General features: G+C 37.3%; 3 protein-coding genes and 1 pseudogene across 3 annotated transcripts; 1 reads left to right on the forward strand and 3 right to left on the reverse strand.

The window, feature by feature from the left end:
• The first annotated feature begins 618 nt into the window (after positions 1-618).
• Positions 619-4657, forward strand: LOC125196742 (condensin complex subunit 2-like). Its single transcript, XM_048095356.2, has 13 exons — positions 619-889; positions 978-1079; positions 1621-1738; positions 1936-2006; positions 2248-2308; positions 2450-2650; positions 2768-3057; positions 3151-3295; positions 3379-3626; positions 3710-3740; positions 3852-3991; positions 4096-4206; positions 4280-4657. Exons 1-13 carry the CDS (start codon positions 638-640, stop codon positions 4469-4471), a joined length of 1962 nt encoding a protein of 653 aa, XP_047951313.2. The 5' UTR covers positions 619-637; the 3' UTR covers positions 4472-4657.
• A 1308-nt stretch (positions 4658-5965) lies between these two features.
• On the reverse strand, positions 5966-7500 carry LOC125195551 (putative ubiquitin-conjugating enzyme E2 38 pseudogene; annotated as a pseudogene).
• Positions 7501-8087: 587 nt separating this feature from the next.
• On the reverse strand, positions 8088-10984 carry LOC125191865 (serine/threonine protein phosphatase 2A 59 kDa regulatory subunit B' gamma isoform-like). The gene is made up of 2 exons (XM_048089292.2): positions 9827-10984; positions 8088-8726 (listed from the first exon to the last, which is right to left on the reverse strand). Exons 1-2 carry the CDS (start codon positions 10982-10984, stop codon positions 8367-8369), a joined length of 1518 nt encoding a protein of 505 aa, XP_047945249.2. The 3' UTR covers positions 8088-8366.
• Positions 10985-11066: 82 nt separating this feature from the next.
• On the reverse strand, positions 11067-15054 carry LOC125197546 (chromatin remodeling protein EBS-like). The gene is made up of 6 exons (XM_089056444.1): positions 14753-15054; positions 13617-13959; positions 13464-13532; positions 12891-13029; positions 12558-12609; positions 11067-11291 (listed from the first exon to the last, which is right to left on the reverse strand). The coding sequence occupies exons 1-5, from the start codon at positions 14823-14825 to the stop codon at positions 12583-12585; spliced, it is 651 nt and encodes a 216-aa protein (XP_088912570.1). The 5' UTR covers positions 14826-15054; the 3' UTR covers positions 11067-11291; positions 12558-12582.
• Between the last annotated feature and the right edge of the window lie 1225 nt (positions 15055-16279).

Below are 16279 nucleotides of genomic sequence, written 5' to 3' on the forward strand. Positions count from 1 at the left end.
GGTAAAATATAAATAAAACTGTGTTGATATTTGTAATACACTATGTTAATATAAAAAAACACCCACGAAAATTGTCATATGATAACATAATGACGATATTACTCTTTTGTTGATATTTTGTCTATTATTTATTAAAATTTGTGAGCTTTAATCTCATTCATTTATTTCAACATTCAAGGATGTAGATTTAGTCTTTGTTTTGGACTGTGTATTATAAGCATTAGAAGATGACCCATCGTGAATATATATGAACTATATAACCTACCAAAATCTGTTATAAATAATACTATTAATGTGGAATTTAGTACGGAGTAGTATAATATAGCTTGCTAAATTAAAATAGATATAAGACAAATAGATAAGTAAATGATTGTGTGAAAATATTAAATAGCAAGATTGAGAATGACTTTGGATTTATTTCTAACAAGGTAAAAAATTGAAAATATTAAATTTTGTTAATGAACTTTCTTTTTTTGAATTGGATTTGGAACTACTCCTAAATTCCTAATATTTAAAACTTTTACTAGTAATTATTCATAATTAAATTATTATTTATATGCCTTTTGAAAAGGAGGGAAAAACCAGAATTTCGTAAACACCTCTCTCTACGAATTCCGGCCGCCGTCTGCAACCGGAAATGGGGGAAGCCTCAATAAGCCCGAATTCGAAGCAAAGAGCTGCATTTTCCCCAATTAAGAGCCCGCAGTTTGCAATCGGCTCCAACGACGACAAGCTCGAAAGGGCTCAGGCACGTGCGGCACGTGCCGCCGCCATCCGCCGGAAGCCCACCGTCGTCTCCACCTCCGTCTCGCCTGAGGCCGATTCGTGCCTCGGGAAAGAACAGATCCTCGATTTGTTCCACAACTGCATCAAATTAGCTAGCGAAAATGTCCGCGCTTTTCTATTTTGAATTGTGATTTTTTAAAATCTTTCAAATCGATTTCTGATTGTCGATTGTGTTTGTCTCTGGCGTGCAGAAAATTAATCAGAAGAATACGTGGGAGCTGAATTTGATTGATCATCTCTGCGAGATTGTTAAGGTCGAAGAAGAAGATGATACTGAAACCAATTTCCAGAAGGTATTTTGTTTTAAATCCCTAGTTTGGAGCTATGCTTTGATAGTGCATTGGATTTTGGGCAATTCATTGCACAAGTATTCAATAATTGGGAGAAATTGAGCATCGCTTTTTAAAACAATTTGAGAGATGAAGACTTGAAGTTTTGTTTAATCAAGTGTTCGGGATTAAAACATCAGTCGATTAACGTTGAAAATACGAATAAGAGAAGCGTAAGTTAGAAAAACCAGTCCTTCATCACATAGGTTAAGAGGATTGTAACATGATTATGATTATTAAGTTGAACAGGTCAAAAGGTCAAGTGGAATTTGTGCAATGATCGAGCTAGTTTCTGTAACTTGACGATGATCGTGATTGTGGGGAGAAAGCTTTGCAGTTTTTTTTATCATTGCTTTGAGTAAAAACATGATTCTTGGTTGATGTTAAATGTTCTTCATCCATACTCTTTAGGAAGCAAAAACCACATATTTTCTTTGGATTCTTTTTTTTGATATTAGTTGCATTCACTTGTATCTGTAACTTTAACTGTATAACTCTACTGTAGGCTAGTTGTACACTTGAAGCTGGGGTTAGGATTTATTCAATGAGAGTGGATTCTGTGCATTCTGAGGCATATAAAGTTCTTGGAGGAATTAATCGGGTTGGGCATGCAGATGAAAAAGGTGAGGTTTCACATACCTTCATGGTTCCTTTGTTGAATGTCTATGAGTTTTCCTCCTCTTTTCAGGTTTTACTACTTCAGTTTGACTGTCGGTATGTGGATGAAATGTAGTAGAAAAGATTATTATACCAAATTCACATCATTTTATATCATCTGGTTTTGGTATGCTTCCTAAATCCTAACACTTTATTCATACAGATGCTGTCGAGGATGGCAATGTCACTGCTGGACAAGGGGAAAATGATGAGAAGAAAGAGCAAGGGAGAAAGGTTAAGTGTCTGTCTTGTATTCTGTACTCCTGCAAAGATAGTCCACTTTTCCTTTTCACACCTATGTAGATGTGTTTTTAAAGTATTTTTAAATGGCTCAAGTGTCAAAAAACTTTTGTACCATTGACTAGAAATGGACTTTAATTTTGGGAGAGATGAAAAAGGAATATGAAGTATTAAGCAGTGGATCCAAGTACGTTGTTATTTGAGTAACCTGTGCATTTGGCATTTATCAATGCAGTTGTCACCTTTGTCAACGCTGGAGTCATCTTTTGCCGCCATAAATGTAAAGAAATTTGATGGTAAGTTGCATCTAGTGGTTTCTAATATTTATCAATTAGTTCTCGTAATATCTGGTGTTATTATTCTCTCTTCTGATTTCTGAATGGCATTTGGTGTGTGTTAGACTACATGTACTCATGAATTTCATTTTCTTATTTTAGTTGCATTTGCGGTGGATCCTCTCTACCATCAGACATCAGCACAATTCGACGAAGGTGGAGCAAAGGGTCTGTTGCTGAACAATCTTGGAGTTTATGGTAACTGCCAGGTCCTTTTTGATTCATTGGAAGTACCTGGGAAGTGTTCATCTCCCGTGGCTCGAGATGAGGGTGCTCAGGTTATTGATCTGTCTTTTGCTAGTGGTAAGTAATGCTGCAGACTGGATTTTCCTGCAAGGATTTTACCTTCTCTGTTTCGTTTAATAAAAATGGTTGGTTTGGACTTGATACCTGTTGATTATGTTGTTTAATTTTGTTCAGAATGCATTGAGCAGATGGTGTCGGATATGCTTAGCAGCTCTGAAATATCTCCTAGCCTTATGGCTATAGTTAATCAATTGGACACAGATAACCGAAGACAATCTGAGTCAGTTTCATTTGGGCAAGTTAATGAACCTCTCGACAGGGATGATGATGATGGTGTATCTGCTGAGACGTTTGGGGTCTATGGAGCTTGGGACGATGATCATGATGACGAAGCAAATGTGATAGACGAGGCTACTGATAATCAGGACACAACGTTCCCAAGCCAGAATGAAGCTCCCTATGTGGTAGATATTTTGTTGCTTCAACCTCCTCACCTTCTTTTGCGTATTTCAAGTTATCAGAACGAAAAATATGTGACAGCATGCCTCACTCTGCAGGGTGACGAACAGTCATATGTGTATGACCCCGATGAGGATGACAGATCCGAGGAGGTTGATAGCTACTTGTTTTTAAGTTTGGGGTTTTCAACCAAGCAAAATTCTTGGGCAGGTCCCAATCACTGGAAATTCCGGAAAACAAAAGGTCTAGGCTTCACCATGCCCGAACTGGCTTTTTTTTTCCAGCTTGTCTCTTGCTTTGAAATTAAATGCTGACTTCTTCTGCAGAACCTGAGGTTCCAGCAGAGGAAAGTGGATCACCGAAGTTGAAGAAAGCGAAAAACAAGAAAGCAGATTTGGATATTGATTTTTCAAACACTATCGATACTGACTTTTCGCAAATCTTTGATCCTCCGAAGAATCCGAAGTCCTTATTACTTCCAGCAAATAGAGCACCTTGCAACACCAAACTTCCCGAAGATTGTCACTACCAACCAGAGGATCTTGTGAAGCTATTCTTGCTACCTCATGTTTTGGTATGCTTCATATAGCACACTTACCTTTTCCATTAGCGCGGGACGATACAATAATATCCATTTTGTTGTATTTTTTGCTGCAGTGCCTCGGAAGGACTAGAACGAAGAAACATGGTAAGTTTTACTATTATGCTTTGTATCCTCGCCAACCATACGATAAACATCTCTGCTTTTCATCTCTTTCATCACATGCTGAGGTAGTGAGACACTAATTATTGTGGCTAGATAATGAAAATCAACAAAGAGATGGGTTTGAAGCAACGGCATCCTGGGATGATGGAGATGATTTTGGTGGTGGCTTTGATGACGGACATGCTCATAGCGATGTTGAAGAGACAAGCACCCTCGTTTCTCAACCTCGACAGGTTTGTTTGTCCATCACCATTTCTTAATCAAACTGTGCTAGCTAGTAGAAGTAGTAACTAATGCATCATCTCTGTGTCTTATATACGACTTGATTCGTACTCAGGTGAGCAAGATTGAGGTTCAGTATGACAAAACATCGAAACAAGTTGATGTTCACGCGCTAAAGGAAACACTATGGGGTCATATACAACAACTGGATCAAAGCCCAGTTGAGGTAAAGTAATCTACATTTTACTATTATAGAGACTGTTGTTTCAATCACATTTGTAGTAACACAACTTTTTCAGGAAGAGTCTATCTCCTTCAAGCAAGTGTTGGCTAATTTCCCAGATAGCTGCAGAGCAGCACCATCGATTAATGACATCTCGGCTCATTTGTGCTTCATTTGCCTATTACATCTAGCGAACGAGCATGAGCTGAGAATCCTCGGCTGCCCCACCATGGACGACCTCACCGTATGCCTCAAACCGCAAACCTGACTTCTTAGCATCGTCTCGTTTTGTGATAAGTTATGGATATGATTACAAAAACAAGCTTAATTCTCAAATTTTAAATGATGATATTGTCACTCTACATCAATGGAAGCTTTTGTGTCTCGCCATTCAAAAAAAAAAAAACTTTTGTTTCTCCGCTTTACTTCTTACTGAGTAGACTAGAGAGGTGATGAATTCAGTGAAATTTGGAATTTTGTGGAGTGTGGACAACAAATCAAAATCCTTCTCAATTTTTATGAAAGTTAGATTAACTTTTAGTAGTTGGATTCAGTGTCCAAGAAATATTCTGGTTTAGGTTGATGAGTTGAGACGTTGATGTCTCCAATAAATATTGTGGTTTGTTAGATGACTGGATTAGATTATCCAGTCAAATTTCATTGTTGGGTCATTTTATCAATTTATATTTGAAATCTTTTAAATCATATAAACAATACTTAGTGAGTGACTTAAATCCAATTTCAATATTAGGTCCATTTATCTTTTTTATTAGAGAGAAAGTGGTGCGTTACGGTGACACCACTCTTAAAGTAACAACGTGATAATAAGTACTAACATGCAATATGCAATACGTGTGCAAGCAATATATGATACACATGTAAGTAATTCGGCATATGATTCAAAGCACTATGAGATACGAAATCAAAGCGCTATGGTGACACCATAGTTAAAATGACAATCTAGGCAAGTAATCTGCGATACATAGGCAAGCAACTTTGCGTATGGTTTCAAGCAATTTGCAATATGAAATCAACGATAATCAAGCAATCTACGATACACATGCAAGCAAGTCTGCCACGTGGCAGGCTAATAAGGTTGAATCTGCTCCTAAATCTAACGGTTGTCCTTGGTGGTACATTGTCATCAATGAACTTTCACATGAGAAATAATAAAACGAGTATCTTTGAATAAGCTGACATATGAAGCAACCGTTCGTCTTAATTACTCCCTACGTCCACAAAAAATAAATAAGTTTTACTATTTGGGCCGTCCACTAAAATTAGACTAATTCTAAAAATGAAAAGTTTTAAAATAATACTAATTGTACACGTCATTCCAAATGTGGACTCCACAATACAGTAACACTACTTTTCAGTCTTTCACCATATGTTTCCTCTCTCTTTCTTACTTTACTAATTATGCATTAAAACTCGTGTCATCTACAACTTTGTCTATTTTTTTGGATGGAGAGAGTATGTTGCAAGATACTCCATGTAAAACCAAGGTTCACAAACAAACGAAAAAACGCTTATCTTGGAGTAGCTATATTATATCAAAGGCATATATCTATACATATAAGTATAAAAAAACACACAAGAAGGTTACCTTGTGCTGAGCATGATCAAAACATACAATTTTGTTGGCAAATTAAATATAAACTGTAATAAATTGTATGTTAAGGTATGGTGATATTGATCTAATGTTTATGTAGGAATAACAATCTAACACTTACTACTAGTCAAGATGACATAAAAAGAATGCCTAAACCCTAAACCCTATTGCACTACTCTTCACTTGTTTCTTTTTCCGAATCTTGTTGAGAACAAAGCTAGAGATTCTACCGAGAAGCCCCTTTATACGGTGTTCATCCTTCTTCTCAGAATCGGCTGTGGTAGGAGCAGCAATAGGCTTGGCTGGAACGGGAATGGAACGGGAGGCGAGGGCCTGCTCAAGCTGGCCTCGAATCCGTTCCAAACCGATCTTGAAATTTGCAGAAACGGCAACGTTAGGAGCTGAAGAGGATGGCGATGTCATGCCTAACTCGCCAGCCACCACACGGCCCTGATGATAGCGATCGATGGCTTGTATCAACGGGGCAGCACGCTGTCGAAAATGCTCAACCACAAAGCCCTCAAAGTTCTGTGGCGGGCGCTTGATGATCTTTTGCATAGTGGCGCAGGAGAGGATGAAAGCATTCTCGTTGTAGCGATTGGAACGCTTTGAGTTTTTCGTGTTTTCGAATGGCGCGAAGGCAGGCTCGTTGAAATAAGGCCTTGAGTTCAGCACGAGGCCTTGGATCGAGACGAGGAGCTGGAGAATGGTGGATGTTTTAGTCCACTTCTGTTGCTTGGTGCCTCTCCATGTGTTGATCAAGCTTAGGCAAAGTTTCCCGTTGTGATAGAGATTCGGATTCAAACGGTAGCCGTGTGAGTGATAGTACACCTGTGGTGGAACGTTGGGGTAGTCGGATGGCAGGAAGATGTCGAAGAAGAAGAGGCCGTGGTGGTATGGAGTTCCAGCCGGGCCAACGATGACTGCGCGAAGGAGATCGATCCTCGTCTCGTAGACCTGGACATGGATGGAGTCTGGGAGGCTTCCTTTTAGGATTCTCCATTCCCTCATGATGTTAGCATTGTTGGTTTTCTGAGATGTGTGGTTGATGTAGTGATGATCCTTTGCTACTTCCACACAATCAAAATTCATGCCTTCACTTCCCATTTTATCTATTGGGAAATAAACACAGGCAATCACGGATATGAAAGGAGAATGAACACAAGAAACTGTTTACCCAGTTCGATACGATGTGTATCTACGTCTGGGGGCGATGCCAAGCCAGAGATTTCACTATATAATTTTAGGATGATTTTACAATGAGGGAACACCTCTATTTATAAACACAATAGAAAGCCCTAACTCTAGTCAAACTAGGAAACATATTTCATAAAAAATATATTTCAAGGAAATAAATCCTAAATAAGATAGGAGATATTTTAGTCTCCATAATTATCAAAAATTCAATAGATATGTTTGAATTAATATATCTGTCCAATCTGAAGTAATCCCAATGCAAATAGCAAATACAGTATGTTCCATTACTAAATAATACTATTGGTATTGCATAATTAATTTAGGGCGTAGAATCAAACATATGCTATCATCATAGACAACTAAAAATTTGAACCCTAAACCCTTTTATGAAGAACGTAACTCTGATTAAACTTAAATTAGTTAAATAAAAGATTCTTGAATCTATAAAATGTTAAGGGTTTAATTAAGAGCCTAAGAAGTCCTTTTGTAATGTAGATGAGGATTAGGATTCGTAAAACTATATTTTTGTAAAAGAGTAAAACAATGTATTAAATAATTAAAAAATGAATAAAATATGGACGACAATTTGAATCTGATAGTTACTCGTAACATAAAATTCTATTTACATCCATTTAAAAGTTGGCTTTGGTAGGATATTATTTAAGAATGAATCTGAGGATTAAGCAATTTCAAGAATTTTTAACATGGAATTTTGGCTTCTTTCCCAAGCTAATCAAACTCTGATCCTCATTACTTTATTATTAATGACGGTTTATATAATTTCCGCTCTTTTCTACTGAGTCATTTTTCTATTTTGTGATCTTCCAAGATAATTGAGTTATTTCAATTTTTTTGCAAAAAGTAATATTCTCTCATTATTTCTATTTCAATTTTTTGCAAAAAGTAATATTCTCTCATTATTTCTATTACTTTATTCTCCCTTCGCTTAATGGACTAAACATATATAAAAGGTTTGATTTGTTATTTTATTTATTTATCTAAAATTCAGATAATATTACCATATGAACTCTCCTTTGCAAGTAGATATACCATCTGATGCATACATTACAAATAGTGATCATCACACCTCTTCTTAAATTACAAAATGAACATATTTTTTTCTGCATCAGTGATTAACGTGGAAAAAATTAAATAAAAAATGGACGTTTAGTTTCAGGAAAACTAAACCCTCAACGCTAAACCTCGAAGCAAATTAGACGAAAACGAATAAAAGAAACATACCGGCATCTCCAAATATTCACCTGCAAATACGAAAAAATATGATCTGATAAGGATCTTGGTTGGATCTTTATTTCTTGCCTACAGCGTTCGCTGCTTTGAGGAGTCGAGCGCCTCAGCTCCCTATAGCGACAGAGGAAGGGAAAATGGACACGGGCAGAGGCTCGTTTCTGAGGGGTTTGGCAGCGGCTATGTCTTCCAACCGTTTCCAGTTTGATACTCGTCTTTCCAGCATTTCCTTCTCCTTGGCTTCGTATTCGTTGAACTTGGCCAAGCATTGATCAAAGAACGATTGATCAGCATCCATGAATACCTTACGCACGTTCCGTGTTAGGCTCCGAACCGCGTGGTTCCAGTGACAACGGATGCTCTTCTCAATATACGGGAGTACTATAGGGAGTAAGACATCTTGGTTTTGAATGATCAAACTTCTTATGTTGTCGTTGTTCCACAGGAAGAGGGCACGCTCAGCTACCTGTCAAACAAGATCAAAAGGAATTGCATTACATTACAGGAGCAACTGATCACGCTTATCGTATTATACTGACCACTATAAATTGTTCCATACATAACGAATCAACGATTAACCAAATGAGACAAATATGATGATTTCTCGTTATTTCTCATTGATATTACTCTAAAAAATCATGATTGTGTCTGTTCAAAACGATGATTGGGAAAAGATTAATTTCTTATTGTATATTAGCAAATCCCTGTTTAGATTAATCAACCAAAATCGTCAGATCAATAGAGCAAGAGAATAAAAGCTCAAGCCATCTAAAAAATGGCTAGATACTAACTCGAGCTAGAACATCATACCAATAATCCCAATCTGATCTTCCTTGTATTCTGGAAGAAGAAAACGATAAAAAAAACAGTTTCGAAATGAGTTTGCGCGCGTGTGTGTGTGAAAGAAAAGCATAGAAGACTATGTGGAAATGTAGTTATAGAAGGCAGCTTAGGCCATCCACAACCCACGTCTTTTAACCGTCCCTTCCCTTCCCTTCACTATTCATGGGCCCCACATCTGTATATCATATTCCCTTGCTCAAACTTTTCTTCTAAATGCTAATAGAGTAACCATTTCAAATCTGTATATTATACGATCTTCTAATCTGCATGCCAAGAACTCATATTTATGCTACCACTTTGCAAATCATTACCCAAATCAAGAGGGAGCAAACTGAATTCCTAGATTCTGGATTCAATTTTCTGCAATCATGAATTTACATGCTGCTCTAAGAAACTAAGAAATATAATCAAATTAATAAATTAAATATTCCCTTAATTCAAGGAAACCATTAGACCATGACTGTGTGCGATAAAAAACACTAGAGATAAGAAGTTAACGGAATTCAATCTGTATGCGATATTCCCCCTGCTCAAACTTTCTTCTAAAACTTAATGGAGTATGCAATCAATATATCATGTATTCAGAAAAAAATGGAAATAAGCAATATGAAATAAATAAAGCAGGAAAATACGAGATTCTAATTGCATGCCAAGAATATTTTTTATGCTTCCACTTAGCAAATTATTAACCAAAACAAGTGGAAAAAATGAGATCAGCACCACCTGAAAATGGAAGCTATTGATGCAGCGGCCAATCTGATGGAACAAAGGGACCATCGCACGTTGAAACTCTGGAGCCAGCGTAGTTTCCAACACTTCCTCCATTTCACTGATAAACATAACCTCCTTCGAACTATTAGTCACAGGCCAGTACTTCAGAAGACCTCTGATCACTGTATCCGCAAGCTTCACATCTTTCTCGACAAATTGAGTTACACAATACGACAGCTGCTGATGATACGCGCACATATGCTTCGGTTTATGAAGTGGAATCAACGCACGCACAAGAAAAAGCTTATGCTCCTCCTTCAGAGGCAGAGCAAAGCCATTAATAATACTCCCCAAAATCTCCAGCAACTCCGCAATCCCATTATGCTTCTCCGACTCAAACATGAAATGATAAAAAATGTTATTGATCGACTTCCTGATAAACGGCCTATGCACCATAAACTTCCCGTATATACGATGCAGAATCGTCTTCAAGTACTCCCTCTCCCTCTGATCCTCCGAGTCAAAAAGATCCAACAATCTCAGCACGAAAGAATGGTCAATGTATCTCTTGGCAAGCTTCGCATCTGTCTCGGAGGAGGACACGAACCTCAGGAAGAACTCATACACGAGCTGGAGATGATGCCAAGAAGGCTCCAAGACCGGCTCGTCATCCTCCGGATCATACACTTCCCCCACCAACCTACTATCCGGATTCGTAGAAGGCAGCGCCCTAAACAGATTCGCCACCAGCATCTTCGTGATCTCGTTCATCACAATCTCACTGAACTTCGAATTCACCAACGAGAAATAGTCCAACAACTCGAGAAGCAAACCCCTCTTAGCATCCTTCTCCTCCATATGCAAAGAGGAGTCAGTGAAATCAAACACCACACAGCACAAATTCAATTTTTTAATGAACACACTCTGCCGTTCCGAGCTCGAGGCGTCGCTCAAGCTCGGCAACGCCTTGCAAGCGGAGACGTAATTCAACAATGTAGGGCTCCCGCGCACCGTAGGCGCCAACGGGGGAGACATGCCATTGCTGGCCGGCAGTGGAGGGCCCGGATTCACCGAATTCGGATTCAAATCGAGAATTGAAGCGTCGGAATCGAACTGAGACTGCTTTGGGGATTGTTTCTTCGGAAGCTTGCCGAAAATTTGCTTAATCATATCTATACAGGCACAGAGCCTCCCAAACACTATGCTAAACAGAGAGCTGAGCCATGGAAATGCAATCTAAACAGCCAATTCATTCTATTTCTACGAGCATTGGTCGAATTAATCGGAATTGGTCGAATTAATCGAAATTGGTGGAATCAATAAAGCTCGTACCTTTTTGCATTCGATTACAGTCGGAAAATCTCACCGAATCAATTGAGATACAGAATTTTGAATTGCAATCGCGTAAGCATCTGACAATGGCGAAATCGGAAGCGATGAAAGGGGAAAGTGATGATTTTTTCCTGGATTCAAAACCCTGAGAGGAAGGGATGTTAATTTTGATAATTGGGAATATTAAAAATGATTTTTTTACAATTATTATCATCCAATTTCTTTTATTTTGGAAAATAAAATTTCAAGATCTATCCTATCGATTTATCCCTCAAAATCTTATTATTGAAAATACTTAATATTATGTGAAATAAATCTATTATAGATATGATCCAATCTAATCATAACACTATTCCGAGTAGATAAGCTCCACAAAATTCTCATTTACGTAGTATGGCTACACACATTATTTTATAAAATTATTTTAATTCTATGGTCCCTAAGTATTCTCTCCATCCCTTAATAGTAGAAGCAATTCTTTTCGATATAGAATTTAAGAAAAAATGTTTTAAATAAGTTAAATAAAATGAGAATAAAATAAAAATGAAAAAGACATAGAAATGAAGAAAGAGTAAAGTAAAAAAGGGTAAAGTACTTTTTGCCAAAAAAGAAAATTACATATCTACAGTGAAATAATCCAAAAAAGAATATGATTTAGCTACAGAAACACATGATCAACTAAGTATATTAAATGATATTTTTAAAAGAGAGAAAATTGTCAAAATCATAATATAATTAACTAATTTTAAATATATTAAATGATATTTTTTAAATAGAGAAAATTGTCAAAATCATAATATAATTAACTAATTTTAAAAGTTGCAAAATCTATCAAAACTAAGCAATAAATGTAAGAACTCAATCACATGACAATGCCTAAAGCTTTAAATAAAATCTCTCTCTCCCTCTCTCTCTCTCTCTCTCTCTCACACACACACACACACACTTCACAGTTTAGCAGAAGGCATTACTACTGAGACATGACAAAGCAAGCAAATTAGAAGCATAAATGGCTAAAAACTATGAAACACAACAAACATGAAACACCTAAGATTTTGCATTCATCATCAACAAAATCCAGCAAAACTCAAGCAATTCAGCAAATCTAGGATTCAAAATCTAACATTTGTAACAAAAAAACAAGAAGCAAGTCGACACATTGTCGAATAGACACCCTCTGCATCCTAACAAAGACAATGCTTCGTGTGTTTTTAGCCCTCATTCGCGTTCGTGCACACGATAAGGAGACGGATAGTTAAATATCTCAAGTCAGTGCAGACGAGGTAAATAGCTAACAAAGGTAGCCATAGATATCCGTGGCCGTGGGAAAAAGCTGCTGTCACTGTACAATTCCTTGATACAACTATACTAGAGCTACTATGTGCTGTGCTATGCAAGAAATAAGCACAACCTCGTGATGCCTTAGGACCAACGTGTCACCTCTTTCTGCGCTTCGGCTCCACCTAGTAATGAAAATCGAAATGCAGTGTGGCCAAGTTAACTTCAGAACAAGAATTTCATCAGTGGAAAGGCAAATTTGTAATGTGCACAAATTGCAAACACGATGTTTTGGTCGTTGACGAACAAATAGCACAATGACCTTATCTAGCTATCGTTGTCTACATCTAAATTGAATCGAGAATAAATCCCGGTTATCTTCTGACCGTTGTCGTATAATAAACATATTCGAAAGAATACATAATATCTTAATCACTCCAATTCAAAATAGAGAAGAAGCTCGTACCTTTCCCTCATCAGCAGGTGAGACCGGAAAAGAGTTTAAAGACCTTTTAGCATCATCGTCTGATGAGCAATCAGAGCATAAGAAATGGTCCAATTTCTTCGCTTCTTCAATGGCCATGCCCATACACGAAGGATGAAACCTTCAAAAAGGAAGATTTATCAAAAGACTCGAAATTGTCTTCAGTCAACAATATTACAACGCACAGTAACCATTTAAAGCTCATGTTCTCGACATAGGAAGTATAGTAGCTAAACTGAACTATTATGCATCTATCATCTCCAAATTTCATTGAAAGGAGTTAATCGAACTGCAAATTTCGATAGCTGCCAAAAAAAGTCATCCAGCTCTTCTACCAGACACCTCTAGAAATCTTCAAAAATAATCTTGTTTTGAGAAAGCATCAACAAATGGTTAAATAAATGCAACTACAAGTCATGAATCACAGTGTACTAGAAAAACCCAAAATTCATAATTCACGCCATTCTAGGACTAAGAATGTTGAAAAATCAAGTGAAACAGTTAAATCAGGATTCGACGACACAACCAGAAGCGTCTAGAATTTAGAAGCCATACCAGTCCTTGCACCCCTCACACTGCACCATGAGATCATCAGGGTTGTAAGGCATCTCGCATTTGCAATACCTATCACAGCGGATAAGTTGATTGAACACTAAGCTTATGTTCTAGTAATTTTCATCCACTGAATCTTCAAATTTCTATACTCACACAGCCACACGGTCAGGAGTAAAGCCTCCAGTCACGGCCTTGTACTCAAACCTACAAAAGTAATCCTCTGTGCCGACATTCTCAAGCTTGGTGTAATTCTTGAAGTTATGCACAATGCATTTGCCTTCGATGGTGTGAGCACTCTGCACGTCGAAGTGGTCGGACAGGAAGAGCTCCTTCACGCCATGGAACTGCCTGCGGCCCCCGACGGATTCCTCAGGGCGGTAGTACCACCTCACACGCACTTTCACATTGTTCCTATGGTCAGCTTCGATATTCTCCACTTTGGCCACGTACGGGGCCTTGTCTGAGCCGGACGGCCTCATTAACACACAATCTCCCGCTACAAAAACACCCACATTCTTTAATCCAACAAAGTTCAGAACTTTATCTCAATGTGCAAGTGTAGGCATATATAAACCATTAAACTTATAGAATTCGAGATCACTAGTAATACAAACATCAAGAAAATCCCAAATCACATTTGCAAAAAGACTACTTTTTTTTGCAAGAAATATGAGTGCAACATATATAAACAATGGGCACAAATGCAGAAAACAAGGCATTCCGAAACTCCATGATTCAAACAAAAATCAAGAAAAATCAACAATCAACCAACTCCAACATCCAATTTCAACATTCACATTAAAAAACACCCACATTCTTTAATCCAACAAAGTTCAGAACTTTATCTCAATGTGCAAGTGAAGGCATACATAAACCATTAAACTTATGGAATTCGAGATCACTAGCAATACAAACATCAAGAAAATCCCAAATCACATTTGCAAAAAGACTACATTTTTTTTGCAAGAAATATGAGTGCAACATATATAAACAATGGGCACAACACAAATGCAGAAACCAGGCATTCCAAAACACCATAATGCAAACAAAAATCAAGCCAAAAATCAACTATCAACCAACTCCAACATCCAATTACAACATTCACATTCAAGCCGGAGCAACAAATTAACCCAAACCACGGAAGAATCAGAGCCCAAGATCGAATTTTTATGATCAATAGCAGCATAAAACGAACTGGGCAGTAAGCATTGAGCCCCTAAATTCCCCAAAGCAGGAAAATAAAACAAAGAATGGCCAAAAAAGTAGCAACAAGAATGAAAAAGCAATACATCTGACGATTTTGTTGGTGCCCTTAATGCTGTAAGAATCAAGGTCCTTTTTTCCAGGCTTCGTCTTCGCCATTGCTTTCTCTTAGCTGAGGAGCTAGATCCAGTGAGTATTTTTTTTTGCAAAGTTCAGCCAAATTATAAGAGGTGTTACTTATTTTTGCATGCGAATTTGATTCCGTTATTCAGAAATTGAGATAGAGAAGCAGAAACCCTAGAAACCGGGTTGAAAGAGAGGGGTTGGGGTGATGGAATCTGGTGGAAGAACACTGGTTGGAGTGGAGGAGTTCAGTCTGCCCAGTCCGTCCATTTCTGTTTTTTGTTTTTCTAATTTATTTTCTTTTATTACTCCCTCCTAAAAATATAATCTTAATGGTAAACGAATTTTAATGAAAAATTAATAATAAAAAATGGATAAAGTAAGAAAAATAAAAAAAATAGATAAAATATACTCCTTCCATTTCCAATTAGGAGTCACACTTTGATCGGGCACGGATTTTAAGAAATTTAAAGAAAAGTTGATTGAAAGTTATTTAGTAGAATGTGGGACCTATATACTATTTATGATAAAAATGAAGTGTGATTCTTAATTAGAGACGGACCGAAATAGAAAAGTGTGACTGTTAATCGAGGACGGATGGCGTATTAGAAAAGACTAATTTATAATTTTTCTTTTATGAAATTTTGAAACAAAGCAAGTTTTATAACTGGGTTATTAGATTGAGGTTTCCCTAAATGTTAGTCTTGGGCTTCTCAAGTGACTAAAGGAAAGCCCAAATATTGTTACAAAGGAACTGAAAAGTTGTAAATATTACTTCTAATACTCCTCCTGTCCTCAGTTTCTTTTTAAATTTATTGCATCTAAGATGATGTATTATTAAAATTAATGATACGTTTATCTCTATTTTATTCTCTCTCAACTTAATATACAAAATAAAGTTATATAAATTCTCGTGCTATCTAATGAACGGGTCAACTTCTTTGGAACAGATGGAATACTATAATAATTTAATGTTAATGTTAACTAATCGTAAAATCAAGAGACTATAAGTGAATTTTGGTTGTTCCAAATTTCCAATAATCTTTATAGTCGTCGTGAGAAAGAGGTGTAAAAGAGGTCTTGTACAAGACGCACGGACCATGTGTTTGGTCCGCATCGGACAAGGTGCACAGACTATGCGCTTGGTCCACAAGCTGCACAGCCCGTGCAACACATAGTCGTGCGAAACAGAACATAACATACACTTGCGTGCTTCATTGGACAAATCCGCGAGTGTATGTTATGTTCTGTTTCAGACCGCAACTTGCTTCATTGGACATCAAGGATGTTGCATTTCTTACAGAGCTACACTCTTGTAAGGGCTCAACATGAGCACGATAAGACTGGACCCGGTCCCGCCCGAGCCAACCAGTAAAATGTTGTCTAGTTTTGTCATTTTAGTCCGTACGCGTAATATTGTCCACTTTGCCTTTTTTTTTTTTTTTTCCAATTTTTGGTAAATGAATCTCACTTTCCACTAACTCATTACA

Source organism: Salvia hispanica, chromosome 4 (assembly GCF_029641045.1).
Source record: "Salvia hispanica isolate PSC_SH4W2 chromosome 4, Shi_PSC_v1, whole genome shotgun sequence".
Lineage (NCBI taxonomy): Eukaryota > Viridiplantae > Streptophyta > Magnoliopsida > Lamiales > Lamiaceae > Salvia > Salvia hispanica.